At 46.1% G+C, this 12,885-nt stretch overlaps 1 protein-coding gene across 2 annotated transcripts in view; it reads left to right on the top strand.

Moving 5' to 3' along the window:
* Positions 1-8,991, top strand: part of THBS2 (thrombospondin 2) — a 39,777-nt gene extending 30,786 nt beyond the window's left edge. For both annotated transcript variants that reach the window (XM_063666868.1, XM_063666866.1), the window contains exons 19-23: positions 1,161-1,388; positions 2,168-2,439; positions 3,111-3,208; positions 4,337-4,476; positions 6,962-8,991. In XM_063666868.1, the coding sequence (XP_063522938.1) occupies positions 1,161-1,388; positions 2,168-2,439; positions 3,111-3,208; positions 4,337-4,476; positions 6,962-6,969 (746 nt within the window). In that variant the 3' untranslated portion in view covers positions 6,970-8,991. The remainder of the gene's footprint in view (positions 1-1,160; positions 1,389-2,167; positions 2,440-3,110; positions 3,209-4,336; positions 4,477-6,961) is intronic.
* Positions 8,992-12,885: the final 3,894 nt, after the last annotated feature.

Below are 12,885 nucleotides of genomic sequence, written 5' to 3'. Positions count from 1 at the left end.
CCCTGAGTAATAAACAAGGGCACAGCTGTGCTCTGGGGCTTCCGGGGAGGCTGTGAGAAAGTGGCCCTCACTTGGAGTGGGGCCTGGCTGACACAGGCTCTCTTTGGAAGCCGCGTCCTTGACAGATGGAGATAAGGACTTGAGGGGCATCTGAGACAGCATAACTCAGAAGTACATGGGAGATGCTGGGATCAGAAGGGCAGCTCCTGGGTTCTCCCCGAGCAGCATGAAGGGATGGAGTGAGCACAGCAAGCCTCTTCTGGATTCCGTGTTCGGGCATGCAGGGGCTTGCTCCCCAGGCAGCCTTTCGCCAGGGAGGGACAGGGACAGAGAGAAGCTGACAGGCAGAGCAGCATTTCAGCATTTCAGAATGCCCTGATACCAACTACGTGCCTGACACGTGGTAGGTAGAGTATGTTCTTGAACAGAATGGAAACTAGTTGAAGAATATGATGAAATATTCAATCCAACTTGCCTTTCCTCCTTCTAAAACAGCAGGCCATGTGGTAGCTAATTCAGTACATTGCAATCTGCCTGTCAGGTTATCGTCATTGCCGTAGACTGATAGACTGGACACGTGGCAAATTCATGGTCCCCCTGTTTGCACCAGGCCCACCTCATCCCCACTCCCCACCATACCACAACCCCACTGAAAACTTGACAAGGACCCAGTAAACAGCAGAAGTCCATGTCTCCCTAGGAAAAACCATTTTAGTGTGAGTTCTGCTTTAATGCCAAATAGACTATAAAAAGCAAGGATGACTAAGAAAAGTAATAACAGACATTCAGAAAACTATCCAAACACAAAGCTGGAAATGCAGGTTGATATTACTTGACAGCCATTCAGGTTTTATACCTGCAGCATTGAGTTTGGAACACGGTGAGAAATGGCTTTATGTGAATTTGCTGTGCTGGCCTTTGCTGTGTATTTATCACAAAAATGTCGTGAAAAGAGTTGAGGCTCCTGTGAAGTCAAATGTTTTGGAGACTGTAGGGCATGAATCCACAAAACACTGCAAAGCACTCAGTCTTAGATGTTCTGGGAAAGATGCACTCATGTTTCTCAGACATAGAAAAGCAAATGGCAAACCACCGACTTTGCTTCTTTGTTTTTTGTGTTTTTTCTTTTTCTTCTTTTTGTGCTTGTTCTTTGTGCATAGGTGATGGACGGGGTGATATTTGTAAAGATGATTTTGACAATGACAATGTCCCAGATATTGATGATGTGTGTCCTGAAAACAATGCCATCAGTGAGACAGACTTCAGGAACTTCCAGATGGTCCCCTTGGATCCCAAAGGGACCACCCAAATTGATCCCAACTGGGTCATTCGCCATCAAGGCAAGGAGCTGGTTCAGACAGCCAACTCGGACCCCGGCATCGCTGTAGGTGAGTCTCTGAGACACGGCGGTGGTGGCAGCATTGCTCCGGGGGAGGCGCCTACAGAGGATGCAGACTGCGCTTTAAGATCATGCAGGTGGGATGCCATGTGGTCTTTCTGGAAGCCCCCATCCTTCCATGGTCTGTGAAACTGTCTGCCTAAATAACCTTGACAGGTACATGCACCTGCCGCTCTGAAGTCTCTGAAATTTCAGTAAACCATTTTATTTTATAGACTTGGTCTATGAAATGGGACCTCATAATCCTCTCAGAACTCTTGTAAGTTGGATCTAAAAAAAATCCCTTCTATTCCACTAATCTCATGGTAAAAGAGCCCAGTGGGATGAAGAGGGGAGCCCGCCCCACCCACTGGGCATCCACTGTCAGATGGTCACAGGGCCAAGCTGGGGATTGCCTGAAACCTGTTTCTTTTTTTCTTTTTTTCTTTTTTTTTTTTTTTTTGAGATGAAGTCTTGTTCTTGTCGCCCAGGCTGGAGTATAGTGGTACAATCTCAGCTCACTGCAACCTTCGTTCCCGGGTTCAAGTGATTCTTCTGCCTCAGCCTCCTGAGTAGCTGGGATTACAAGTGCCCACCACCATGCCCAGCTAATTTTTGTATTGTTAGTAGAGACTAGGTTTCGCCATGTTGGTCAGACCAGTCTCAAACTTTTGACCTCAGGTGATCTGCCCACCTCGGCCTCTCAAAGTGCTGGGATTACAGGCATGAGTCACCACTCCTGGCCACCTGAAAGGTGTTTCTAATGAAACCTTATGGTGTTGCATCCAGGTTTTGATGAGTTTGGGTCCGTGGACTTCAGTGGCACATTCTACGTAAACACTGACCGGGACGACGACTATGCTGGGTTCGTCTTTGGCTACCAGTCAAGCAGCCGCTTCTACGTGGTGATGTGGAAGCAGGTGACACAGACCTACTGGGAGGACCAGCCCACGCGGGCCTATGGCTACTCCGGTGTGTCCCTCAAGGTGGTGAACTCCACCACGGGGACGGGCGAGCACCTGAGGAATGCGCTGTGGCACACGGGGAACACACCAGGGCAGGTGAGGTTGGCTGGCCGGGCCCACGCATCTCCTCTGCGCCACTGCGGCTGTGGGGCGTTTCAGCAGTACTAGCCCAATCCAGAGACCCCACTTTTGTTTTTATTAATTTTAACTCCAGGCACAGTTATTTTAATAATCTTACTTTATTATAGGCACTGTGCCTGGGGTTACAACTCAACACAGTTGATAATTACCAGTTAAATACAGCTGCTAATCCTTTTACAAATTAAACCTCTTTTACCCTCTTCTGGAGATAGGGAATGAGCATAGGACATAATGATCAAAGATATAATATGAAAAAATATTTTAAAAATTGAAGCTAGGGAGAATTGAATATCAAAACTTTTAAGTATTTTGCCCAACATCCCATATCAAGGAAAGAGAAGATCCAGACATGAACCCAGGAATCTGAGGGTCAGGTGCCTGGGCTCTTCAGTCCAGGAATCTGAGGGTCAGGTGCCTGGGCTCTCAGCCCTGAGCCACACTCTCTGTCCATGGGCTTCAATCCACAGTAGAGATTTGGATGATAAACACATCAGAGAGATATGGAGCACCATGAGTCTTAAGCATGAACTTGCAAAGTCATGTTTTTGCTTCCTGCTTGGTGTTACAGAGCTGTGGTTAAGGCCCCGGGTGCCCATGGCACTCAAGAGTGCTATGTTCTCTCTCAGGTGCGAACCTTATGGCACGACCCCAGGAACATTGGCTGGAAGGACTACACGGCCTACAGGTGGCATCTGACTCACAGGCCCAAGACCGGCTACATCAGGTGAGGGCAGGTCAGCACAGCTGCATTTCTTCCAAGGGGCTGCGTTTCTTCCAACATGCTTCCATCAGACGGCACGTTTGAACATTAATAGACAAATAAGCTCAAGTGAATTCTAACTTTTTGTTTTACTCTGGATGATTCTTCAGCATTAACTGCCTTCTCTTTTCTATCCTGCATCTCTACTAAATATTAAGTATTTTTAAAAAATGGTTGAAAAGGAGAATATACAATCTGCTTTGTTTTGGGATGATAACCGTATTTTCTCCTAATGAATACCCCAGGCAGGGGAGAACAACTGCAATTAAAATAACTGCATCTTTGCAGAATTAGCATGTGCTTTATTGGAGACTAGGTTTGTACCTGTTTCTGATGATGTAAATGGCTGAATTTAAGACACAGTTGTATGAAGTTTTGACATGGTTAGCCCAACAGAATCTTTTCCCTTGGTTTAACAGCATTTATAATTGATTTTTATTCAAACAAAATGTGGTAAATTTAAAATCAAGGTGTTTTTGTTTTTGTTTTTTCAAAGTTAATAAGCACCAAGATCAGGCCAGACTCTGTGCAGATGCCAGGAGTGTGTGAGTCCCTGGCAATAGTGGGCAGATCTGTGTGGGTGAAGTGCAGGCTCATGGCCTGGCTGGAATGTTTCCCTAGGGGGCCTCCTGTTTATTCACATTTATGTCCCATCCTCCTGTTGGAGGCTTGGTGTATCCAGTCCTGCTCCCACGCAGCTTCCACAGTGGAGAGGAGAGCTGGTGAGCTCATGGTTTTAGCACAAGGTGAAGTAGGGAGAGTCCAGTGCGTCTTCCCAGGAAGTGGAAAGCTTCCTCCTCACCCCACCAAAGGTAGAGTCTCCTCTAAAGCCCTTGCCCAGGTGACTGTAAGTGAACTCACAGATTGTGACAATAGTGTGGTTGCAAGAAGGAAGGTGTGCCCTGGATCAGTGCTGCACCAGGGGTGGCTGGAGCTCCAAAGGAGAAAGCCAGCGATGCCCCCTGGGGCACTGAAGCCCTGGGCAGAGTATCCACAGCTTGTGTCTGGAGCTGACCTTCCACCACTGCTGAATGCTTCACAGAGTTCATGTTCTCTTTCTTTCCTCTTCTTCTTTCTAAACACCATTTTTAGAGTCTTAGTGCATGAAGGAAAACAGGTCATGGCAGACTCAGGACCTATCTATGACCAAACCTACGCTGGCGGGCGGCTGGGTCTATTTGTCTTCTCTCAAGAAATGGTCTATTTCTCAGACCTCAAGTACGAATGCAGAGGTGAGTGTGAGCACAGATTAGTGGGGAAGGCATGTGGCACCCGGAAAGGGAAAGGGGTACACAGTGCACTCTTCCACTTACAAAAGCTGCCGGAAAGGGAAAGGGGTACACAGTGCACTCTTCCACTTACAAAAGCTGTACATCAGGGCAATAAACCTAATGCACAATACCACACATGAGCCCCCTGTACATTCCAAGCAGCCATTTCATTTGGTCAGCTTGGATTGTTTTGTTTTTAATTGCATTTGGATGCCTCTGGTAGAACACTTTCCAATTATTTACAGGTCCCACCCATCCTCATTGTGCCATATCCTAGAGTTTCCTAGATTTCCTCCACTTCCAGGCTCCTGACGCCATTTTAGATTGGTACCCTTGCATTAGCAATGGCAGGTACGCAGGAAGGAAGGAAGGAAAGAAAGAAGGAAGGAAGGAAGGGGTTTCTCTATAGTTATCTCACTACAGGTATATTTGAATCAAAATATTATAGACCTGGAAGATAACTTGAATCCCATCTGCTCTAATTCCTTGCCTTCAAATGTGCATTACCCTTCCATAGATGCAGTAAATAAGGCTCAGGATGCTTCTCAAGAATCACACATTGAAAATCATGTGTTTGGCTGGGGGCAGTGGCTCATGCCTGTAATCCTAGCCCTTTGGGAGGCCAAGGCGGGTGGATCCCCTGAGGTCAGGAGTTCGAGACCAGCCTGGCCAACAGGGCAAAACCCTGTTGGGGTTGATTTCTCTGCTTGCTTCTGTGGAGGTTTTCTTCTCCTTAAGTTAGGATGTCTTTCAAGGCATCTCATTTCCTCCCATCCATATCATTCATCCACCCACCCATATATCTCATCCATCCACCCATCCATCCATCCATCCATCCACCCAACTGCCCATCTCATCCATCCACCCAACCATCCATCTCATCCATCCATCCATCCACCCACCCACCCACCCACACACCCACCCATCTCACCCATCCATCCATCCACCCATCCACCCACCCAACTATCTCATCCATCCATCCATCCACCCACCCATCCATCTATCCATCTAATCCATCCACTCACCCACCCACCCACTCATTCATTTCATCCATCCATCCATCCACCCACCCACACATCCACCCAACCATTTCATTCACCCCCACTCACTCATCTATCCCATCCATCCATTCATCTCATCCACTCACCCACCTACTCATCCATCCATCCACCCACCTACCAATCCATCCATCTCATCCATCCATCTATCCATCCATCTCATCCACCCACCTACTCATCCATCCATCCATCCACTCATCTCATTCACTTACCCACTCATCATCCATCCATCCACCCAGCACTTATCCATCCATCTTATCCATCCATCCATTTATCCATCCATCCATTCATCTCAGCCACTCACCCACCCACTCATCCATCTCATCCATCCATCCATCTCATCCACCAACCCACTCATCCCTCCATCCACCCACCCACCCATCCATCCATCTCATCCACCCACCCACCTATCTCATCCATCCATCCATCCACCTATCTCATCCATCCATCCATCCATCCATCCATCCATCTACTCATCCGCCCATCCATCTCATCCATTCACCCAACCATCCATCTCATCCATCCATCCATTCATTCATCCATCCACCCACCCACACACCCACCCATCTCATCCATCCATCCATCCACCCACCCATCCACCTATCCATCTAGTCCATCCACCCACCCATCCATCTCATCCATCCATCCATCCACCCACCCATCCACCTATCCATCTAGTCCATCCACCCACCCACCCATCCATCTCATCCACCCATCCATCCACCCACCTATCCACCCATCCATTTCAACCACCCCCACCCACTCATCTATCCCATCCATCCATCCATCTCAGCCACCCACCCACCCATCCATCTCATCCATCCACCCACCCATCCATCTCCACCACCAACCCACCTGTCTCATTCATACATCCATCCATCCATCAATTCATCTCATCCACCCATTCATCTCATCACCAACCCACTCATCCATCCATCCACCCACTCATTTCATCCACCCACCCATTCATCTCATCCACCAACCCACTCATCCATCCATCCACCCGTTTCATCCATCCATCCATCTCATCCACCCACCCACCCACCCCATCCATCCACCCATCTATCCATCCATCCACCCACCCATTTCATCCGTCCACCCATCCATTTCATCCATCTATCCACCCATCCATCTCATCCACCCACCCACCCATCTCATCCAACCACCCATCCATCCATCCATCCATCCATCCATCCATCCATCCATCCATCCATCCACCCACCCACCCATTCATTTCATCCATCCATCCATCCATCCATCCATCCATATGGTAGATCTCATCTTTAATTAAAGTAATTATATTTCAGGTTCTAGGTAAAACAAAATAAAACACTACCCATGGCCCAGTTATGCTAATTCTGTTTATTGCTTTTTTTTTCTTTTTGTAGATATTTAAACAAGATTTGCTGCATTTCCGGCAATGCCCTGTGCGTGCCATGGTCCCTAGACACCTCAGTTCATTGTGGTCCTTGCGGCTTCTCTCTCCAGCAGCACCTCCTGTCCCTTGACCTTAACTCTGATGGTTCTTCACCTCCTGCCAGCAACCCCAAACCCAAGTGCCTTCAGAGGATAAATATCAATGGAACTCAGAGATGAACATCTAACCCACTAGAGGAAACCAGTTTGGTGATATATGAGACTTTATGTGGAGTGAAAATTGGGCATGCCATTACATTGCTTTTTCTTGTTTGTTTAAAAAGAATGACGTTTACATATAAAATGTAATTACTTATTGTATTTATGTGTATATGGAGTTGAAGGGAATATTGTGCATAAGCCATTATGATAAATTAAGCATGAAAAATATTGCTGAACTACTTTTGGTGCTTAAAGTTGTCACTATTCTTGAATTAGAGTTGCTCTACAATGACACACAAATCCCATTAAATAAATTATAAAGAAGGTTCAATTCAAATTTGAAGTAATGTTTTAGTAAGGAGAGATTAGAAGACAATAGGCATAGCAAATGACATAAGCTACCGATTAACTAATTGGAACATGGAAAGCAGTTACAAAAATAAACGAACTCTCCTCTTGTCCTACAATGAAAACCCTCATGTGCAGTAGAGATGCAGTTTCATCAAAGAACAAACATCCTTGCAAAATGGGTGTGACATGGTTCCAGATGTGGATTTGGCAAAACCTCATTTAAGTAAAAGGTTAGCAGAGCAAAGTGCTGTGCTTCAGCTGCTGCTTGTGCTGCTGTGGCTTCGGGGAAGCTCCTGCCTGAGCTTCCTTCCCCAGCTTTGCTTCCTGAGAGGAGTCAGAGCAGACGCACAGGCTGGAAAAGGCGCATCTAACTCGTATCTAGGCTTTGGTAACTGCAGACAAGTTGCTTTTACCTGATTTGATAATACATTTCATTAAGGTTCCGGTTATAAATATTTTGTTAATATTTATTAAGTGAATATAGAATGCAGCTCCATTTACCAATAACTTATTTTAAATATGCCTAGTAACACATATGCAGTATAATTTCTAGAAACAAACATCTAATAAGTATATAATCCTGTGAAAATATGAGGCTTTATAATATTAGGTTGTCATGATGAAGCATGCTAGAAGCTGTAACAGAATACATAGAGAATAACGAGGAGTTTATGATGGAACCTTAATATATAATGTTGCCAGCGATTTTAGTTCAATATTTGTTACTGTTATCTATCTGCTGTATATGGAATTCTTTTAATTCAAACGCTGAAAACGAATCAGTATTTAGTTTTGCCAGGCATACCCAATAATCAGTCATGTGTAATATGCACAAGTTGGTTTTTGTTTTTTTGTTGGTTGGTTTGTGTTTTGGCTTTAAGTTGCATGATCTTTCTGCAGGAAATAGTCACTCATCCCACTCCACATAAAGGGTTTAGTAAGAGAAGTCTGTCTGTCTGATAGGGGGCAAATCTTTTTCCCCTTTCTGTTAATAGTCATCACATTTCTATGCCAAACAGGAACGATCCATAACTTTAGTCTTAATGTACACATTGCATTTTGATAAAATTATTTTTGTTGTTTCCTTTGAGGTTGATCGTTGTGTTGTTGTTTTGCTGCACTTTTTACTTTTTTGTGTGGAGCTGTATTCCCGAGACCAACGAAGCGTTGGGAGACTTCATTAAATGTAGCGACTGTCAACAGCGTGCAGGTTTTCTGTTTCCGTGTTGTGGGGTCAACCATACAACGGTGTGGGAATGATGATGATGTGAATATTTAGAATGTACCATATTTTTTGTAAATTATTTATGTTTTTCTAAACAAATTTATCGTATAGGTTGATGAAACGTCATGTGTTTTGCCAAAGACTGTAAATATTTATTTATGTGTTCACATGGTCAAAATTTCACCACTGAAACCCTGCACTTAGCTAGAACCTCATTTTTAAAGATTAACAACAGGAAATAAATTGTAAAAAAGGTTTTCTATACATGATCTCTCTCCCTTTTTTAAAAAGAACTAGCAGGGTTTCTACCGGGGGGAAAGGGGTCGAAGGAATTGGCATTTTGCTTCCTGTAATGTAAGCAGGCCTGTGGTGTGATCACGGGCTATCTCCTCGCAAGTCACAGGTTAAAATGCAGGCTGAAGGGCCTGGTGGAGAAGGAAGCCCTGCTTGACACAGGTCTCTGTTCTGCTGAGCCTCCCAGCACGGCGTGGGATACAACCATTTAGGAATTCATCTCTCCTGCCTCTGCTCATTGTCAAACGAGGGAACAGAACCTTGTAGGGAATTTGGCAAACATGATTGAAATGATTCAGAAAAAGGCAACAGCACACACGGGACCCTCTCCCTAATACGAGCTGTTCTTCCTTCTTGACTCATTCTTTTGAGTCAGGCGGAGGGAAGTAGCGGACCCCAGAGGAAGGGCCCATTTCCAACCACAGCACTGCCTAAAAATGGGCCGATCGGGCTCACCAGTTGGAGGAGGCAACGGCAGCAGCACAGGACGCTGGGGTTTCTTTAGCAGCTCCAGCTGCTCTTGTTGGGATTTCTGAATATTATGGAGCCAGACACAGAGAAGAAAAACAGGGAGAGAGGGAGAGAGGGCATCCAGAGAGAAAGGGGAAGAGAGGGAGGGATGGGGGAGAGAGAAAGAGACAAAGAGAGGGAAAGAGGGGGAGTTGGGGGAGGGAGGAAAAGAGAGCAAGATGAATAAAAACAAGTATACTTGGCTGAAACACGCTGGAGTGAGTCAGACAGTGAAGCAATAAGATATAGGAAAGGCCATTTGAGGCAACGGGCTGTGAACTGAAGGCCCTGGCTTTGAGTTGTGAAATGAGTGAGTTTTATTTCATCAATATGGAGGAAAAAGCTAGACCTACATGTGTAAAAGAAAAGTTTAGAAACAAAATAATGATAGCAGTGATAGTGGCTGGTCTATGGACAGCTATTGGAGGAAGCTCAATGCACATTTTACTCATGAAACAAAAAATACATATATGTTGAATAAGGATGCTTAGAAGTCAGGCATTAAAATGAGATACATTTCTCGTGCATTCAGGTTTTGTTGTCATTTATCGAAAAGTTGAGGTTTCCTGACAACCATGTTCCCTGTCGATGGCCTTAGCCACATCAGAATGGTTGTCTCCAAGGATTAATGTGTGGTGCCTTTGTGAGCTGACCTGGGAGGAAGGTGTCCCTGGACCTGGATGACTCCGTGCGAGGACCTGCCCTGTGCCCCTCCATCTCCCTTCTGTGAACGGCTGCCAGCGCACCACGGCAGCTCCGCACCTTCCACCGTGGACGGGGAGGGCCGTCGTTCTAGACGCTGATGCTGCTGCTCACAGGGAAAGGTTCGGCCCAGGCCCACGCTCTGAGAGTTGTCTGTACAAGGCTCAACCAACTCGCCCTCAGGGCAGGCACAGGCCTTGGTCGTGTGGAACGAGTCGGTGGGTGAAATAACACATCTTCATTCCCAAGTATCCAAGCTTGGGATCTGTGATTGCCGGGAGGAGAGAAGCCTTCATACCGTGACCAACTCACTGGCTGCTGCGTGTCCCAGCTATACGCTACATGGGGGCAGAGAGCTCCTTCCGTCATTCCTGGAGGACCAAAATCTTAGGCCAGCTTTGCTCAGTCTGCGTTTCACACAGTGATGCTTTTGACCATGGAGCAAGTAGTGCCTAGGCCTTAAGGAACGCAGGTGTGGGGTGATCCGGGAGCTGCCACTCAACAGCTCCATGGCCACAGCCCTGTGGGCTGCCAATGCCCAAATGGGAGGGCCCTGCTGAGGGCTGAGATCACCCACAGGAGGCCCTTAGCCCAGGGCAGGTACCTGCACTGATGCTTCCCACCCTCTTAGGAAAGTCGTTCGGGAGCCACCAGCCTGGGGGCCCAGGGGAGGGACTGAAGCAAGCCGGGACACTCCTGCTTCGCCCGGGTGTCAGCCCTGTGCCCAGGGGAGTGAGCTGAGGACCCAGAACAGCTTGCGGCCCACGCAGCCGGCGTTAGCCTTGGGGACCACGGGGGCATTTGTGAGAAAGGTCCGGGCCCGAGCCCCCCCGCCCCGTGCAGTCCCACAGGGACCCCTGACTCACCCTTCCCTAGCCCTTGCTCAGGGGTCCGGCCCCTCTGGCTCCCCTGAGTCTGCGCTTGGCCCCTTGCGGGTGGGGTGGGCGCGGAGCCTCGGCTGTCCCTTCCGCGTGGCCCACCCTGGGCGCCCGCCGCCCCTGCAGCAGTAGCAGGATCTACTGCCAGCTTCTCAGTTCCTGCCTCGGCCATTTTCAGGCCCTTGAAGACTTTTGCCACTTTTCTGACATTTTTTTTTACCACATAAGGGCTTTCTCAACCCCAAAGCACATCAGATGCAGGATGGGAAGTGATATTCGACTTTCCGGCTTCCAGCGCACACCCCCGACGCGCGCGGACTGCCGGGCTTGGGTCGGGGAGTCCCTAGGAAGCTGAGCGCGTTCAGCCCCGGCGAGCTCCGCCCGTGCGCGTCCCCGAGAGCCGGAGGCCCCGCCGAGCTCATGCCCAGCCCTCCCTGCGCGCCTGCGCCCTCCCTGCGCCCTCTCCTGGGCCCTGACTGTGCTTGAATGACAGCTTCACTGCAGGGTAACCGGAAACCTTCAAAAGGTCGATTCTGCAAACAAAATGGTGTAAAAAGAGGAAGAAAGCATTAGTGCAACAAAACTCAATTGCGCTTCGTTTTATGTACGATTTATTTACTTTTAAAATATTTATTATTCTTTCTGTTTTTAGATTTATTTTTCTACTGAAAAATTGTTTAGTTATCTTGAGGTGGGACAGAATCTTCATATGACTTTTACCATTTAAAAATGTAATTATTTTTAAATATGGCTTTAGGAATAAATTACAGTTGTTAAAATGGAGATACTTATTATTTATATTTATGTATTGATTATTGAATGGTATATACGTAAGCAACATACACGTGACTATACATATGCATCATGAATACACAAACCTTCTCCCTTGTCTCAGGCCATACTTATTCTGGATTTTAAAGAAGTGGAAAAGTTGGCAAAGTGTCAGAGAACAAGATCAACACATAGAAATCAGTTGTGCGTCTGTATACCAGACAGAAACAATTTAAAACAGAAGTTAAAAGTACAATACCATTTGCAATAACATACAAAACAATAAAATACCTCGTAATAAATGTAACTTGGGAGGCAGAAGACTTGTACTATGAAAACAGAAAAACAATGCCAAAATAAATTAAAGAAAACATATATAAATGGAAAGACACCCCCGTGTATAGTTTGGAAGATTTAATTCTAATTGATTAGAATATCTGTAATATTCTTGGGTTATATGTGATATTTTGATATCTGTTTAAAATGTGTAATGATAAAGTTAGGGTAATTGGGATACTCATGACCTCATACATTTTTGTATTCTTTGTATTGAGAACATTACAATTCTTCTAGCTATTTTGATATGTACAATAAACTATTAAGTATAATAGTTTATTATACTTAATATAATAAGTATATATATTACTATACTGCATGTGATAGCTCATTCCTTCTGAATGTATTCTTGTACTCCTTAACCAGCTCCCCTTCATCTTCCTCTCCACCATTCCACCCCAGCATCTGGCATCCGCCATCCTGCTCTCAACATCCACAAGACCCACTGTTGTAGCTCCCACATATGAATGAGAACATGCAACATTTGTCTTTCTGTGTCGTGCTTATTTTACACAACAAAATGATCTTCAGATATATCCATCCTGCTGCAAATGACAGGATTTAATTCCTTTTTATGGCTGACTAGTATTCCATTGTGTGCATATACAATATTTTCTTTGTCCTTTCACCTATTGATGAACACAGGTTGATTCGATGTCTTGGCTAT

The sequence above is a fragment of the Pongo pygmaeus genome, chromosome 5 (assembly GCF_028885625.2).
Source record: "Pongo pygmaeus isolate AG05252 chromosome 5, NHGRI_mPonPyg2-v2.0_pri, whole genome shotgun sequence".
NCBI classification, from domain to species: domain Eukaryota; kingdom Metazoa; phylum Chordata; class Mammalia; order Primates; family Hominidae; genus Pongo; species Pongo pygmaeus.
The sequence above is the reverse complement of the archived record's forward strand: the minus strand, read 5'-3'. Positions and strand labels throughout refer to the sequence as shown.